This window comes from Opisthocomus hoazin, chromosome 13, assembly GCF_030867145.1.
Source record: "Opisthocomus hoazin isolate bOpiHoa1 chromosome 13, bOpiHoa1.hap1, whole genome shotgun sequence".
Lineage (NCBI taxonomy): Eukaryota > Metazoa > Chordata > Aves > Opisthocomiformes > Opisthocomidae > Opisthocomus > Opisthocomus hoazin.
Genome location: NC_134426.1, coordinates 27,036,363 through 27,054,638, shown reverse-complemented (window position 1 = coordinate 27,054,638; position 18,276 = coordinate 27,036,363). Strand labels below are relative to the sequence as shown.

At 43.5% G+C, this 18,276-nt stretch overlaps 1 protein-coding gene across 1 annotated transcript; it reads left to right on the top strand.

The window, feature by feature from the left end:
- The first annotated feature begins 142 nt into the window (after positions 1-142).
- Positions 143-16,146, top strand: PPP1CC (protein phosphatase 1 catalytic subunit gamma). The gene is made up of 7 exons (XM_075434807.1): positions 143-308; positions 9,420-9,551; positions 10,684-10,914; positions 12,490-12,594; positions 13,606-13,829; positions 14,316-14,450; positions 14,892-16,146. Exons 1-7 carry the CDS (start codon positions 254-256, stop codon positions 14,979-14,981), a joined length of 972 nt encoding a protein of 323 aa, XP_075290922.1. The 5' UTR covers positions 143-253; the 3' UTR covers positions 14,982-16,146.
- The last annotated feature ends 2,130 nt before the right edge of the window (positions 16,147-18,276 follow it).

Below are 18,276 nucleotides of genomic sequence, written 5' to 3'. Positions count from 1 at the left end.
CGCGCTCGTAGTATCCGTGCGCCGGCCGGGCTCGCTGAGGGGACGGCGGCCATTTTGTTCAGTGCTGGATCTCTGCTGAGAGCGGCGGTCGAGGGGGGGGCGGGGGGGGGAAGCGAGCGAGGGAAGAAGGAGAGTGGGGAGGAGTGGAGGAAGGGGAAAAACGAGACAGAACGAGGAGAGAAATCGGGCCGGCCAAGCAGCGAGCGGAGGGAGGGGAGCCGCGGGGAGGGGTCCGCCCGGCCGCTGAGAGGCGATGGCGGATATAGACAAGCTCAACATCGACAGCATCATCCAACGGCTGCTGGAGGGTGAGGGTCGGGGAAGGCACGGGGCGGGTGGCCGCGGGGGGGGTGGCGGCCGGGCCGGTGCTGCCGCCTCAGCCGGGGATGCGCCGCGTCCTGCCCGCCCGGTGGGCTCGGGGGGGGGGAGCAACATGGAGGGGCGCCGAGGCGCTTTGTCTTCCCGGGCTCCTGCCCTTCGGCCCCAACTTTTCCCTCGGCCCTGCTGTTTCCCAGCTGTTCTGCCCTCCGGTCCCGCCTGCGCTCCCGGTGCAGTCTCAGGACCGGCTGGCAGCCCCCCTGCTCCTCCCCTGCAGCTCTAAGGAGATGCTTCGTTTGGTATTACTTTCGTAGGAAGGTGTTTAAAAAAAAAATAGGGGTTTTTCTCTTGCCTTCCACACATGCACGTGGGGTCTGGGCTTGGCTGGGTAGTCGCGGGGCTCTGGAAATACGACCTAGCATGGTTAAAGAGTCTGTTGAGGCAGCTTTTCAGAAAGTCGGGAGGAGACTTGCCTGGGTTTCAGGATACCGTGGTTTTAGCTTTTGATTAGCTGCTCGCGTTAAAGCTACCATGGGATTTTGGCTCTTAATTCGTAACATATGGTGGCTTTTTAGGTGTGAGTAGAGAATTGGGTTTTGGGGTTTCAGACAGTCGGTGGAAGGGCTTATAGTGTTGTATTATTAGTGCTTTGGGTTGAAAGGAGTTGCACGGGAGTTTCTAAATCAGAGGAGAACCTAGAAGTTGCAGGGGGTGTCTCCAGCATCACCCCTTTGGTTGTGGGGGTCAGCACCGAACTTGAATTGTCGCCTGGTATTTCTTAGGGCAGAAGGCTGCAAAGTAGCCAGTGACAGATTTTCTTCCAGGCATCAAGGAAAATCATGATTATTCAGAGAAGGAAGCCAGCCTGATCCAGCCTCGTTTCACGTGTGTCAGGGCAGGCATCTCATCTGGATTTATGAGCTTGGTCAGGGATTTAACTTTTTTCTATTTGGCACGAAGTCATCTGAGATGTTGCTGAGACAAATGGTGGAGAAATGTCTTTCAGCTATCTTACACCCTTTCCTTCTTACAAGATTTTGCTTGTGTAATGGCTTGGATAGCAAAGCATCAGGCAGAAGAACAGTAGTGCTAGTCTACAGAAATTATTTGGAGTTAAAAATCCTATAGGTGTATTATGGGATTATTGAACTAGAATAAGTAAAAGTAAATAGGGCTTTTCCTCTGATCCACTTTGGGTTTTGCCTGTTACCAATTTAAACTGCCCTGGTTTAAATTGTTTAAAGGCTTCCCCTTATAAATTTAGACCAGGATTTTCCTGAAACTCTCGTAGTATGATTTGTAGATGTCAGGTCCTGTTTGTCGTATGTTTGGTGACATATCAATACATGCTCAGTTTTACTGCAGGTATTAGTTACTGTTCTCACTTAATTTCCCCTAGTGTAACTAGTGCAGTTTTCTCAAAATATAAGTTCTTAATATCAAAAACATGGAAGAAGATAATCCTGAAAAGATATCTGAATGATTTGGAGTTATTTCTCTTGCTTAAAGTTTAAAAAAGTAATAAGATGTACTATGTCAATACATGTTACGTTCTTACCCAGCTTATATCAGTATTACACATTTGGAGATGAGAGTTTGTACATCAGGCTTCATAAGGTTTACTGACAAGATCTTTTGAGAGGTGGTTCATGCAGCTAAAGATGTTACCTGAGGTTGCATCAGCTGCCAGAACTGAAACGAATTTTCTTCCTTTATTGACATTTCAGCTGGGATTTTGGATTCCCCGAGGCAATGATGGTCTTTCAATATTTAAAACAATTGCCAGTGTTAGTAACCTATGCTAGTGCTTTTTTTGTTGCTTATTAAATGTCTATTATAAACATCTTTGCCAGACAGAGTAATGATTGACCTTTGTGACAGTCTGTCATTTTTATACTTTTTTCCAAGAAAGAGCAACATGATGCTGCATTTTAGCAAACTTTGCATTTTTTATAGAGTGCTAAATTGTGTGAATTACTGTGCAAATGCCATTCTCTTCGGTTGTTTAAAATTTACTTGACTCATCCGTTCGCTGAAATGATTAAGGTCCACCTAGGTAGGTGACAGGACTGAACTTCCAAGGTGGAGATCTGCATGATATTAAATGGAGGGGGGGCAAAAGAAGTATGTGTAAGGTTTCTCATCCTATTTAGATTTGGAGCAAACAAGAAATCATGTTCATTGTGGTTCTGGTAGAACAACTGCATAATGTTAGTTATACGAAGTCTGGTGTGTCTGTACCAGAACTCTGTTTCAAGTGACATCCTTTTCAGACAAGGTTGCACACAGATTAAAATCATAGTCAAGCATGAAAACACTGCAAAATCTGTTTTAATAATCAGCTTACAAACTGAGTTGCCCAAATCCTTGCGCAAGCTTCAATTTTTAGAGCAATTTGGTATTTCATTACAGCTGTCTTTAAACTGTATACTTACAGTTTTTTGTAACAGTTAACTTCAGGTAATTTTGTTGATAAAATACGAAGGCTATGAACAGGGGGCGTTCTTCTTTTCTTTTTAAAGATAATAACACCAAATATTAAGGAGATACTTCATGAACTGTTTTGAATCAATGAGAAAATACAGTTAAGCAGGTATTTATGTTTTACAATATGCCTTAGCATTGCACTGTTGGAAGAGACCAGGAGAGCTACCCTGGTAGTCAGTCTTGTCAGACAGTCGAGGTAGAGTGAAATGGCTAAGGGGTGAATAATTACTCTCCCGTTTGTTCTTAGTATAGGGTATTAATAATGTATTTTTGAGGGGGTTTTACTTGCTTTCTGTCCAGGCTTCTCTGATCAAATGGCATTATTCTTGCTTTCCCCCAGATAGTTGATACTCTCCCACCCACTTTAGGCTACTTAGCTGAAATTATTAGTTTGTTCTTTAAAAGACCTGGAAGTATATATTTAGCTTCTCATTCTGAGGTAAATATTTGAAGAGTCTTTCTTGGTCCAAATGTTTATAGTACAGAGCCATTTGGCATTGAAATGTCACAAAAAACATTTTTCAGTAACATTGTTCTCAACCTTGGGAAGCTGTTCAGTGAAAACATTGAACGTGCTGTAACTGAATTTATATTTGTTACCTTCTTTATTGAGGGTTGTGTTCTGCTAGGAACAATTTCATGAGTACAGGTTGTCTAATTTTGTCACTTCTAGTAACTGTACTAACAAAAATTTTTGCAAGAATAAGGCTTCCTAAGTGTAGTGCATGACAGTATCCTGCACTGAGTTCTGAAATGTTTCCCAAGTGTTCTTGATGGCAGATAAAGGCTTGAATATTTATGGAATTAATTCACCTTACTGAGGAATAAGAAGGGGCAAACATGAGAACAAATTACTCTCCTTCTAGGAAGACTATTGTAGGCAGTAACTCCATGGTTGTGAGCTTGCAGCAGTGCGTGCCTGCTAAGTCAAAACTGTCAGTACGCAAGAAGGTGCTAGAAAAGCTCCCCGTGAGATGAAGAATCGGTGGCATCTGTATGGTCATGGAAAGGCTTCCAGGAAATGGCAGAATTCCTGCTTACCTCCGGGCAAAGAATGAGTGACAAATCCTGAGATTCCCCGAGTGTGAGCATGGCTTCCTTTCTGTGTCATGTCAGGTTGTGGTCTGTAACTTGAGCCCCTGCTGCATTTCCTTCAGCTAGTGCGTTGGCAGTTTTTCACAGCGAAGTAGGGTCTGGTTTGAAAATTGAGCGCATAGTAACATATCTAGAAAACAAGATTTAAATGTCCTGGCCTTACCATGGTAACGATAAATAACAGGGTAAAATAACACAATTTCAGCATACGTAAGTGGAACCCAAGTTGCTATGTGTTTCTGAAAATCTTCCCTGTGCTGCAGCCTCTGCAAGTGCTATGAAGGGAGAACTAAGTAATGAATGGAGGCTACTTTGGATAAAGCCATGCGAGGCTAGAATGGGGGTAGCCATTCTGAAAGCTGAAATCGTGGTTAGTGCACTAAAATCAGCAAAAAGACTCCAAATCCTCAAACTTTCCTGTTTATACACCCACAGATTTCTATTCATGGTAAAGCCTGTTGTATAGCTGTCAAGGAGATATTCTCTCTAATTTGCTTTAAATAGGGAAAGAGGATCATCCAATTATTAAAAATAGTTGAGCCAAAGCGTATGGATAAACTTTTGCTGGCAAGAGAGAAGACCATTTCTTAGCAAACACAGTCCTCTGATTTTTTTTTTTCTTTTATTTTTTGCTTTTCTGCTAAATACAGCAATGAGATCAGATCTGAAGGGTTGCTTGGTGTTTAGCTTCATATACTGAGATAAGTCACTGATTCTCGCAGATGTTAATCCGAAATGTGGTCAGATTTCACTTGTTGATGAGTTGGGATACTGTGATAAAGTTTCTAATAGACAAGCAGCACTTGTTGACCTCAAACCATATAATTTTCCATAGTTTGTGTAGTTTAATGTTAATTGTTTCCTGCCATGTTGCAGCAATTTCTAATAATGGGAAATAGGAGCTCTGCATTTGGAAGATGAGGATTTGGATTCCTATCACTGCCGTGAATTTGAAGAAGTCAGTTAAATTGTGTGTTTGTTGCCCAGTCAGTGAGGTGGAGGAATTTGTCATCTCTGAGTAGTTGTGATCAGCATGAGTACCTGTTGGTGTGTAGCTCTCTGCAGCGTGGAAGTATGTTACAAGATGAAGATTTTGCAGTCATGCAGAGCCTTCTGTTTGATAATGCTGCTGTGAACTTTTGTCATACTGAAAAGTAGACTAGAACTTTTTAGAGGCTTGGGCACTGAGGAATTGCTTTTCAGTTTCAGTTTTGAATTTGAAATGGTCTGATCAAAGTTGGTAGTGCCTGCAGTAAAGTAAAACCTTCTTTACATCAACTGCTTTCAAGTTATTTATTCCCTTTGTGCCTGTGTTGCAAAACTGAATGTGAAACTGTCATCAGGAATTGCTAAAAACAAGATTCAAAACAATCTACAGTATTTTTGGAAATGTCTCTAGGATTGTAGACGTTTGAATGTAAAATATGGTAAAACTGAGAGACTTGTTTAATAAGCCAAAAAATGAACTGACCTGCTGATAGTCTGTTTTTCTGAAAACCTTTTCTGTACAAGCACTTGATTCTAGCACTGAATATTCAACTATTTTTTGAACACTTTCGTAAGCATTCATCCCTTTCATATTAACCTTGAATGTGGTAATATATGCAGTTTTATGATAGCGTTTGCCTTCGTTAAAGGGTTGTGTGGCACCAGACTGAACACTGGAAAATGCTAGTGATGCGAGAGGTACATGCCTGTGGGCATCTGACTGTTGTACAGTCTAGATCCCACAGTTCTTGGGCCATTTATCCTTCACGAATAAATGTATAGAAGTCATCCTGGATGTCAAGTGGTATATTAGCTCCCGGCAACTGCAGCTGTGCCTTCTGCTAGCTCTGTGTGCTGGCACCAAAGTGACAAGGGTGCCGTCAAGTTCTCGCTCTTCTTCCTGTTACTTCCTTTTCCCCCTCTGCTGGGCGGGTGTCGTACTGCTCTCACCTCTGTCGATAATACACCTTCATTTCAGAGTTGGTATCTGTTGTTGCTTTCCAGCAGTTTTCCTCCTTGTCTTGGAAAGCCAAGTTGTACAGTGGAGAAGATTTTACTTGTTCAAAGGCTGCCCAGACTGGACGTTGAAATTCAAGCTCTCAGAAGTTGATTTTTAAGGACAAGAGCATCTCTGCATAAAAGACAATGGGAATATATTACTGTCTGGAAATAGTGAAGCAGTACGTTGAGACAAGATATAAATAAAATATTATTTGAAATGGGCTGAGTCTTCTCCTCAGGTGATTAATCTTTAGCTTGTTCTGCTGTCAGTTCCAGACTGTCCTTTCTGAGAGGTTATTTTTTATGCGCTGAAAGAACAAATGTGCATGTACAGTACTATTGAGCTGCTCTTTTGACTTTATGACCGAGCTGCCAATTAGTATCGTACTGTCTGATCTCTACAAGCTGCCTTGTTTTGGTCCAAAGCAGAGAAAAGAAACTGTAAACACAACATATTTTTCATAGTGTATTATTTTTGCCCATCTTAGTGGGACTGAGTAACTTGAAGACTCAGAGACTGAACATCCTGCATTTCCTTGCCAGCTCTTTTGTTGTGGATGAGAAAATCCTTGCACTAAAAATACACTTTTCTCAAACCAGTATGCACTTCTGCATATTTGGTTCTTCTGAAGCCAAAAATATTTTTTTTCCCAACTTTTCAGGATATATACCTCAATGTTAGAAGAAATTTAGCACTCTTGTTTCTTCTGTGCTGGTTTCATGTTGGACAGAAGTGGTCAAGATGTCATTGGCAGGCAGCGTGCTACAGAACTGAATCAGATTGTCCTGTGCTTCTTTCATCCTTCTGGTATCTGTGCTAGTGAGAGTGTGAACTGCAACAAAGCATCGCTTTAGCTTGTCAAGGTTTTCTACAAGGCGATGACTAAAACTACGTGAAGCTTATACTGGTTCGGTGAGAATACATTGGAAAAACATAGGAAACTTGTGTCTGAAGCAGTCAGTTTTCAGATTTTCATTTAATCTGCAGCAAAAATGAACGCGTATACTTTATTCATGAGGTTTAGTGATTCAGTGCATCACATAGTCTATAATATTTTATACTTTTTAATTTATGGATGTGAGATACAGAGTTTGTTTTTAGCAATTTCTCACAAGACTAAATCATGGAAAATTAGATTTTTGGCTTCTCAGAAAACGAAATACAGCCATATTATGTTATCTCAAAAACAAAGGTGAATTGTAAGATTTAAGAGTAGGGGGAAGTAGAACATTTATCATTCAGCCAGCTGATCACTTTATAAATTTCTGTTCCTCTGTTGCTTCTGGATACTTGGCATTTTGTGTAACTTGCTCATTGCTCAGGAGTGTTTGGAAAATTACTGTATGGATGAAAAAAATTACTGTGTGGATGGAAAGCCTCATGTGTGATTAACTTTCATTTATATGCTTCATTACTTCAAGTATTTTAGTGGAAGACATGACGTTTAGTGGTAATTCCTGTGTTGCCATGTAATGTCAGTGTTGAGTGATAGTACATAGGCAGTGAATAATAAAGAAGCCTGTATTGCTTGGAAGATAATATTATTAAAGCCATGACTTTTGACCTACAATTACCTTAATGTCACTGTCAGTGTACACTGTAATTTGAACTAAAGTTTAATTCTGAAGCTTGTTTGAGGAAAGGTTGTGTGGTTTAGGGTATTGCCAATGAATCTGTAGGGCAGCCTGTGCCACCAGGACTAGGGTGTTTGGGAGTCAGTGTGCAGAGTAGAACTGTTCTGGTAGTAACACTGTAAGTGCTGGTAGAGATTGCGTCCAATAACACTTGATTTTGTAGATGGATATTACACAGTCGTTATTTTATTCTTGGTCTAGGTAAGACGCACACTGACCGAACAATATTTTCTATGCTTCATCAGAGGCTTGCACAAAAGTAGGAAAGTTCTGTGCTAATGAGAAATTGTAATCCCTTTGAAACACAACTGTTTTTGTTCTTACTCTTCCTAAAACGTGCCCCCTGCCCCTGCTCCGGCCTTTCCTACTGCAGTTCTCACTTCTTGATTCCATAGCGTGCAAGGCCCACGGTGACAGGACAGAGGTTTGAGTCAGCTGTAGCTTCCGGATTTCTCATTCTGAGGTTAAACAGTATCAAGGGAATTAGACTGAAGTGGTATCTAAAAGGTTATTTAGGAATTCAGGATTATAATATTGCATAGTGTCTTGTATTGGAAGGGTTTGCGGCTTGTTGCTTTCTTCTTTTCCAACTGAAGACCAAGCCTTTTTGGATAAGAGCGTAGATTCTGCAGTCTCAGTGCCTCTATCTAGGCGACATCAGCAGTGTAGTGTGTTTGTTTCTGGAGGTGTTGTCAGAGTGTTTCCAGGCATCTGAGGCTAAAATTCTGACGTAATTTGTCTTTGATGTGGCTAAACTAATGGATTGTGTTGTAGATGATGACTGCTCTTATTCCATAGTCTTACTGGAATTTGCTACAGGTTTGGTGTGGGTTTGTTTTTTTTTTCCTTCAGCTGTGTCAGTGCTCCACATTGTCACTGGTTTTGACACCAGATAAAAATATAAGCTTCACCAGTAATGGAATAGTCAGAATTTTTTTATTTAGTCTTATCCTAACCCTGATACATGCTGTTGCAGGCAGTTTAGCTATAGTTACAGCACTGCTGGGATAGAAAGGTCCGTTGTATTTCTGGGCAACAGAAGTGGAGGATGGGGGGATGTGATAGATAGGTGGAGGGAAAGCTGTGGTGGTGGCTGTAGAAACTTGTTCAGGCCAAGCTGGTGTCCTTGTTGTCCAGACTAGGAAAGAAGGCATTGATGGATATTAAAGGGAACCAACTATTGTGAGTTGTTGCAGTGAGGGAGATTGAAGCAGTAATGGAGGGGGGTGAAGGATTGAGAGGGCAAGGGGGGGGAAGTGGTCTGAGGCTGGAGGATGGATCTGCTGGGAGCTTGTCTTTTATTATGCTCAAAGACAAAGATAAGGAAAGCTGTTTTGTTGTTGTGATCCAAAAATACTTCCTTATGTACAGTTCTGACCTTCCAACCACGTGCTTATTTTTCTTCCGTGTTTGCTAACTGCGGTGTAGAATGGGGCAGTACAGTATTTATTGGTGCTGTAGTCTTGTTTAGACACTGTCTTGGGCCAGGTTATGTGATGGTTTAGCACATTTGAGCTACGCTGTTGATCATTAAATGGGAGACTTCCTTTTCTCAAGTTCAGACAGCTTTCCAGAGAACAAGTATGCAACTGCTTCATTTAAAAAAATAAAAGTTGCATTGTCCAAGATGGGTTTTATAACTAAATAGAACTAAACTGATGCTATTTAAAATCTGACATTTGACGGGGGAAGTGTTGAGCTGTGAATGCTGTTAAATGACAGTAACATACAACTGAAACAGAACACTCTCTGGGAACACGGCAGTGCAGTTTCACCTCAGCAGACTGATAGTACCCAGTTATCTTCTCCTTCTGTGTTACGGTGGCATTTAGTCAGGCTCTTAACACTCGGGGTATTGTTGATTTCGATAACTGACCTCTGACTCCTTCCAACAGTGCGAGGATCAAAACCAGGTAAAAATGTCCAACTTCAAGAGAATGAAATTAGAGGACTGTGCTTGAAATCCAGAGAAATCTTTCTCAGTCAGCCTATTCTACTAGAACTTGAAGCTCCACTGAAAATATGTGGTGAGTACTGTGGAAAGTACAAGGGAAAATAAAACCCTGCTGGATGCTTAGGGCAGAGGAGTGGGGAGGAGGTAACAAACGTGGGAATTGGAGTGGGGACTAAACAAATACAAACCCAAATAGTAACTGGTCCAGTTTCACCAGGTCTCTTGGGGAGGGGATTCACGTGAAGTTCTGGAAAGGAGTTTTTGTATCAGATGTTTGGCCCAGTCGTGGCTGAACAAGGGGAAACAAAGGAGAACTACAGTAGTTTGTTGTAGCTTTTATTCAGAGTTAAACAGTGGTTTGACAATATTTTTAAATCCTGCTGGAAACTTAAATTTCTGTACTGTTTCTTGGAATTACATTCTAGTTTGGTTTCAGCGTGCTTGTACATGGTGGTGCTCATTTTGCACACACGTACATGTCTAGTTATGCTAAAAGAATGAAGAATGTCAAAATAAAAGCCTGAATAAATGCACTTTAAAAAGCTTCCAGCAAACAGTATTTTATCCTACTATGAGGATTTACTTCAAATTGAAGTAGCTTGTTCAATATTTATAACATTGGAAGTCTAAAATCGTAATTTAGTGTTCTGCTTGTCAGAGACAAAACCATGATTTAAACCAAAGACACAAATACCAATTTCACTTTTGATACAACTTCACTGCTAGGATTTGAATTACAGAGTGTTTCAAGAAAGCACCAGAGATGGTACAAAGGAAAGCAAGTTCCCCAGGTGGTCAGTTTTCCATCAGTAGTACTAATGCTGTGTGGAAATACTGAGAATGAGGTGAAGGTTCCTGATCTCGCAGCCACTAGTCAGGTAAAGGATTTAGCTGGATGTGAGATTTTCATTTGAACACGCAGTTGGTTTCTTGGAATCTTGGTTTTGTTTTACGTGCATGTGAATATTTTGAAGTGGCTACATACTTCATCTTAGTGCAGTTAACCGTTGTGTTACACAGACGTCAAACTTCAGAATGTGATAGTTTTATATACATTAAGATAAACTGTAGTTTTGAAGTATGTTGTAGGCAGTATCTAACTGCAAGCTTTTTTCTTTCTGAAGCATCATTCATTTGTTCTTTCTCTAGAATCCAAGACTCTAGCAAAGGGTCACTTACATGTCGGTTCTGAATACTCTTTACAGGTGACATCCATGGGCAATACTATGACTTGCTTCGACTCTTCGAATACGGAGGTTTTCCACCAGAAAGCAACTACCTGTTCCTTGGTGATTACGTTGACAGAGGAAAACAATCTTTAGAAACGATTTGTCTTCTATTGGCCTACAAAATTAAATATCCAGAGAATTTTTTCCTCCTCAGAGGGAACCATGAATGTGCCAGCATCAATAGAATTTATGGGTTTTACGATGAATGTGAGTAACACAGACGTGTGCATCTTTGGCTTGGGAAAGCAGGGCAGAAAGTGCTGGTGTTGCAGTGTTAGGTGATTATTTCCTAACTTGTGGTTCCATTTGTGCACTTCAGGGGGGCCCTTGGCTTATTTTAGGAAGGGAAATGTGTCCTTTCCCTGATTCTTTTGGAGTCCGATCCTCACAGTACAAAGCAGCATGCAATTGGGTAATTTTATTTATTGGCTGCTATGTTAACTAACAGTTCCCATGGGTACATATTTTTAAAGTTCTTAAGGACATCTAATGAGAGAGGAGAGAGTTTTACTTGATGTGCTTTACAAAAGTTCACCTCAGTTTCTTTCATCTGGGGGATGATGATGATGTGTACTTGGGTTATAACTTAACTTGGAGGATGGGCTGGTCTTTACTGTGGTTATGTTACAGTGCTTGCAATCTACTTCATAGTAAGACCTGTAACTTTTTAATGATAAAAAAAGACTTTGCCCTTCTCTGGATGCAGTCCTGCTGTACTGCGTGCTGTTGGTTTGGCCAAAGCAGGCATTATCTTTCATAAATAGGGCAAAGCGTGCACAAAGGCTTCGGTGTGATGCGTTCTTGGATTTAGCACCAGATATTTGCTCTTTCAGTAGGTGACTTCAGCTGCAGAAGTTGTTACTTGAACCAATGCCTTAGTCTTTATTAGAAGAAATGTGTTTGTATTTACTTGCTGTCCTGAGCACTGCTTTTGAACAGTGTTGCTCTGCAGTTGATGTACCAGTTCTTTCACTGCAGAGGTCATCAAGGGCTGTTGTGACAGAGCCTATAGGTCGATCTTGCCCTGACACAACAAGTAATTTTCCTGTGAAGTAGAAGTGTGTGTACATGTTTCAAAGGATGTGACTTAATAAATGCAGATAAAACTGTTGAATTAGTTGCGCACTGAAGCACTCTCACAGCTTCTGTTGTTGGACATTCTTGGCTTGTAGCTCACAATATGCACTCGCTAAGTCGTGTTCTCCTTCAGTGAGGAAACAAAGATGTGCGGTATTTCAGAGTTGACTCCTCAGAGATTAATCACAGGCTTAGTCATATATCGCAAGTATGTTCAGGATTCATATCTGTTGGGAGAGACCCTTGGAAAGTAAAACTGTGTCGGTTTTACTTTCCAGTCCTGTTTCTTTGCGTAGAGAGATGTTATGTGGTAAAGCACTAGCAGAAGTTTAAAGAAAATCTGCTTTCTAAGAATTGTTGTCTTCCCTGAAGAAAACAGCAAATGGCAAGGTTTTCTGAAATGGATCGAGTTCTCCAAGGCATAATTTTCCAAAGCAAAATTGGGGTTGGAGAGTCTGGCTGCCAGCAGTGGAATGTCATTCTCACGCTGTCCTCAGAGCCAGTTCGGAGCGCTCTGCCACACTGAAAGAGACCTTTGCAACTTTCTTATAAGCAATAAGATAGGATATCAGAGAAGATAAATTGTGTGCTCGTTTTAGTGCTAACTTTTTGCAAGTCTTGGTAACCTTAAGGCAGCCATGTTACTGTGGTGGTAGTTGTGTTGGAAAAGCACATTGACTGTTTTTCCTCCAAAATGTCTTCTAGGTAAGAGAAGATACAATATTAAGCTGTGGAAAACCTTCACAGACTGTTTTAACTGTTTACCAATTGCAGCTATTGTGGATGAGAAAATATTCTGCTGTCATGGAGGTAAGTAATGGTTCCTTAGTTGATATTTGAGCAACTGTAATAAATACTCTGGTGTCAGTCATGGCAATTTCATATTTGCGTCGCTGAAGCTTCAGAACTTCAGAGATTTTTCTCTACCTTGGTTCATGTATATACAAGTTAGGATTGAGCTTGATTAGTGTCAGTTCTGAGAGTCATTGAGGTGGTGGTTTTGTAGCTTCAGACACAATGATCTGCTTTTCCTTTGATACCAAAAGACGCATTTAATAGCCTCTCCTTTTGAGTCAAAAATCCCTGTAGGATTTTTCAGACTTAAATGATTAGGAGTTTTACGTACATTCTGAAAACACATGTTGTCAGAGAATCGTAGAATGGTTTGGGTTGGTAGGTGCCTGTAAAGATCGTTCAGTAGAATCCCCCCTACCGTGGGCAGGGACATCTTTCACTCGGTGAGGTTGCTCGAAGCGCCGTCCAACCTGATGGGTTTGGAGTTTCATTTGTAAAAATTGGCTCTGTTATACTACATGATACCTGCTTCACGCAACTTTTCAAAGTAGTAAAATGCATGCTGCACTTTAAATGTTTTATCCCTTGCAAGTAATTACAGTTGCCCAGAGAGATGTATCGGTGAAAAATGGTATGGGGTCTGTTTGGTATTGTATCTCATCTGACTAGGCCTGATGGTTAAAGTAAACATACCCTGTGATTTCCAGTATTAATGCCTCTTTTACTTAACAGCTCTTTTAACAGACGCTTGCAAAATATTACAGTGGGATTATTGTAATCCTGTAAAATGTGGAAATGTTATCTTGCTTCCAGTAAATCTTCTAGAAAGTGACTTGTCTTCTGTTACAAAAGCTTTAAAACAAATGCTCGGTTAAAAAATGTCAGTTAACATTGCCATTGAACTGTGTAAAATTGCAGTGGCGAATCAGTTTGAATACAAATTATTTCTGTGTGGAATTAATACCTCAGTGTTGCAGAGCAAAGTTGGACTAAAATGTGAACTGCGTGCGTCTTAACTCTGAACAGGTTTGTCACCAGACCTTCAGTCGATGGAACAAATCAGACGAATTATGCGCCCCACCGATGTACCGGATCAGGGCCTACTTTGTGATCTCCTGTGGTCTGACCCTGACAAGGATGTCTTGGGATGGGGTGAAAATGACAGAGGAGTGTCCTTCACATTCGGTGCTGAAGTGGTTGCTAAGTTTCTCCATAAACATGATTTGGATCTCATATGTAGAGCTCATCAGGTATTTTAATTTTGTATGTTAAACCATAGAATAATTTAGGTTCAGAGGGACCTGGAGTGGTCATCTGTTCCAACCCTGCACATATGTGCTCCACATGCGACAAACCAGCATAAGCCCAAGTTGCTGAGGATTTTGTCCAGCCAAGTTTTAAATATCTGCAAGGATCGAGGTTCCGCTGTCTCCGAACAGCTTGTCCCAATGTTTAACCACCCTTGTAATGAACAGGGCTTTTTTTTCTTAATGCGCATGAACAGTGGCTCTGATTCCTGAACGAGATTGTCTTGAACCTGGCAGAATCCTGTTCCTCTTGCTAATGGACTCTTGCTGAACTGGATCCTGCGATGGTCCTCTGGTTTCTGTGTAACAGTTTGGAACTCGTGCTCCTTGGCTGTAGCCAGCTTTTCAGCTGCTGCCTCTGTTAAAGCTGCTTTGCACCTGGGCAGGAAGGAGTTGTCCAGTCTAATATTTCTGCTTTTCTCTGTAAAGGTTGTTGAAGATGGATACGAGTTTTTTGCAAAAAGGCAATTGGTAACTCTCTTTTCTGCCCCAAATTACTGTGGAGAATTTGATAATGCGGGTGCCATGATGAGTGTGGATGAAACTCTAATGTGCTCTTTTCAGGTATGATATCCGAAGATTTTACCTCGGGGTCAGTGTAGTCACACTTCCGATTTGCTCTGTTTTGAATCGATACTTTACTGTCACAAAACCATAATGCTTGTTCCAAATAGATCTTTGGAGATACCACATGTAGACAGGGCTGTGTTTGCACTTGTGTCTTCAGAAATGTGACAGGCCCTTGCTGGTGCGAGTCGGGGGGCTGTGTCACCCTGGAACTGAATCGCCCAAGCAGAGCTGTCAGCTGTGAGCCTGCTGCCGCTGGCCTGCGCTCTCGGATCGGCTGCTCTGAGCCCTGTCGTAGCTCTGAGCAGGAAACACATTTATTTCTTGGCACATATGTGGCTTGTCCAGATGACCTGTATAACGCCTCTACAAGTGAGTTAATTGTTTGATTGTAAGAATACTAAGACTTTCCGCTAAGTGACTGAACTATCTTTTCAGATTTTGAAACCTGCAGAGAAAAAGAAGCCCAATTCCAGCAGACCTGTAACGCCTCCCAGGGGTATGATCACAAAACAAGCAAAGAAGTAGGCACGTTGGCGCTGCCTTGTTGGGACTTGTATTATAGTATATAACCTCCATTTTTAAATCCGTAATGTGTACTGTTCAGCTTGCTCAGAATAGGTAACGTGTTTGTGGTTTTCCTTTTTTTTTTTTGATGAATGGCATTTGCTGGTTGTAACAGCGAATGAAAGACTTTCCTCCCTCCCAGGAAAAGAGTTTTAAACTTCCCTTTCGTTGGTGTTACGCTGTACACTCCGCAGCATCTTACCCCGGCCTATGGGTAATTGTACAACTGACTCGGCATCTGTACCACGAGTAGTGTAAATGCTTGTTTTCTTCTTTAGGATCTAAAGAGGGCGCTAGTGTGCTGCGAGAGTAGAGATTTGTTACTGTCAGAAATTACATACTGTTTATACAAACCACTGTGAACTTTTTTTACGTTAAAAATTGTTTTAAAGGGATTGCTTTTAATGTCTTGTCATGTACACGTTGGTTTTATTGCTGTCAACATTAGAAATAACCTTCAACCTTGCCAGCATTGCTGGTATGATGTATATTTAATTCGGACACACATCCCCCTCCGTATACTTCTAATGACAATTAAAGCCATTATTTTAAGTGTGCGTGTCTCTTTCCTGAAGCCAGAGTTCGCTGAGAGAACGGTTCGTGCACGACCCACCGCACTGAGCTGGCAGGGCTTCCCATTCACGCCTTCCTCCCGGGGATAAAAGGAAGTCCTGGCTCGAAATAGCAAGCAGAAACGCTGCGCTGTTTATTCCTGGTGAAAGCAAACACATTTCTGTACGGTTTCCGCATCTCCATCAAGTGGACCGCTTTACGGCAGCGTCAGCCCTGTGGCAGAAGGCTGGACGTTACGGGAAGGGTTCAGATCTGCCCGAATGGGTTTGTGCATTTTGGCCTAAAGACTTTGTTCTACAAAGAAGCCGAGAGAAAAACTTGCTGAGCCAACCAGAGGTGTTGATCACCAGTTTGTAGAAACCTCTCACAGAATCTCGTTTTTTAAAAGCTGTTAATCTTTTTTGAACAGGTAACAGTGTACAACACCATGTAGTGAAAAATCAATCACTTATTAAATGAAGAAATTGTTACGCCTTCTCAGTGTCAGTTTATCACAACGTATACACTACTGCTGTCGGAGGACCTGACTTGGATAAATAAATTGTTCTGGAAACCCCCAAGCTCTTGGTTTGGATTTGTCGACGCTGCGAGCACCGGAGGTACGTGTTTAAGCAGGAGTGTTGGATTCGGATCTGGGGCTGGAACTTTAATGCCCATACTGCCCTTAACTGCAGGCACCCTCCGGCCGGCAGCTTGGTGCCGCGGCTCCGCAGAGCTGCCTCGCAGACAGGGACGCCGCAGCCCAGCCGCTGCGGACACGGGATCTGAGCTTGTGTTTGTCGCAGCGCTGCAGTCGGGGCAGCTGCGGGCCGAGGCTTCCCAGGCCGGCGTGGCAGTGGCGGTTCCCAGCGTACGCCTGCGTGGGAGGACGCGCTCGGCTCATGGTTATCGCTCCACGTGTGAGCGGGCTTCACCTTGAACACTGGGCTGCTGTCCTGGGACTTACGAGGGTCATAGCTGAGGACAAGGCCAATTGCCTCTGGTTCTTAATTAGAGAACTGTAAATTCTTGTCAAAGAAGAGAGGCGTGGTGTCCAGCTAAAGCGGGTGGCATTGGAGGCGATGGGTGAGGCACGGTGCTGGCTCCAGGCAGTCAGCTCCCTTGCCCAGGACAGGAACGTGCTGCTGGTCTGCATTCCCTCCGCTGCTGCCGCCTCTGCTTTCCCGCTGGAAAATCCTGCAGGATTCATTCAGCCTGTGCTGAAACGGCTGCAGCAGTGGGCACTGGTGGCTTGGCGGAGCCTGGCTGTGCAGAAGGGGTTCCTGTTGCTGCAGTGCCCCACTGGGATGAGCACCGGCTCCGCTCCGGCATCCCGCCAGGAGGGCCAGCTTCCCTTCACAGCTCCCCAAGTGAGCGGAACCCTTGTGACAAGAGCACCTCTGGGCTGTCCCCAGACATTGATTTTTGGTTTTCATGTGTTTCTCTGCCAAACCAGAGAGCCTTTTTCCCACCCTGGAGACTTTTTCTTTTTTCCCCCTCCCTGAAAAGCTGATGAATCAAACCACCTCTTGGCAACTCTGGATGAGCTCATTAGATCCGGTGTCGGAGATTGCCTGCTGAAGGCTTCCTCACAAACGTACTTTCACCCTTTAAATCACATTTGTGGTTTTCTTTATAGCTCTCTAATTTTTCTGCCTCCTTGTACGATAGTCACCTGCGTGTCTTCTGTGGATCCAGTGAATAACAGCACCCGTACGGAGCCAGGCTTTGTCTGCCTTGGGTCTGGAGGAGTGCGCTCACCCGTCTCTGGCCAGCCTGTCATGCCCGTTTCCTCTGTGACTCGTTTTTCCTCCCCTCGGACGCAGTTTCAGCGACAGCGTGCCTGTTCCACCTGGCTGCCTTCCCCGGGGTGGCTCGCGGAGCCCGGGCTCCCCAGCTGCTCGGGGCGAAGAAGTCCCTCGGCATGGCGGTGGAGGTGGGAAGTTCCTGAGGAGCACCAGGGCGGAAGGAAGGGCCTGCTGGCCTCGCCGCAGGCCGGGATCGGCTCAGGGCATGGTTTGTGCCCACTTTGGGGTTGGAGTTTTTGATCAGTGGAGGAAGAGGAGCCGCCGCAGCCACCAATTTCCTATTGTTTTTCTATAATGATACTTGTGTGAACACCCAGTTTGCCCATGGAATGGAGAGCGCGGCCCGTGAGCCTCCCGCGGCCCTTCCTGCTGCCTCACAGCAGCCGCTGTCGAAGCTGCAAAGGGCAAACGAGTGGGAGTGGTACCAGACCTGGCTGAAGGTCCGCAGGGAAGCTGTGATAAACCCACGTTCTCTGCAGTCCTTGTCTCGCGCCTTCTGCAGCAGGCCCCAGTCCCACATAAACGTGTCACTCTGCAAAAGGGCGCTGAGACCTGCGGCACCGCCTGCCCACAGAGTTGTGTTCCCCTGCCGTTCTCCGGAATGCGGGGCGTCCTCTCTGCCACCGCGCTGTCGAGAGGCCGTTTTTCAGCACCAGCTGTCTTTGCTCGTTCCTGGTTTGCTTTGGGATGGGTCAGTGCTGTTGTGGCGTTCGGGCCCGAGCTGTGAAGTGAAGCTGCGGTACTTCAACGCCGCCAACAAAGCGCTGGTTTTGCTTGCCGGATCCCCAGCGGTGCTCAGGCCTCCATGGGGGGATGCAGGAGTCACACGCACACGCGTCCCCCGTGTGTGCGATGTGCTTCAGACCCGCGTTTAACCTCTGCACGATGTCAATTGT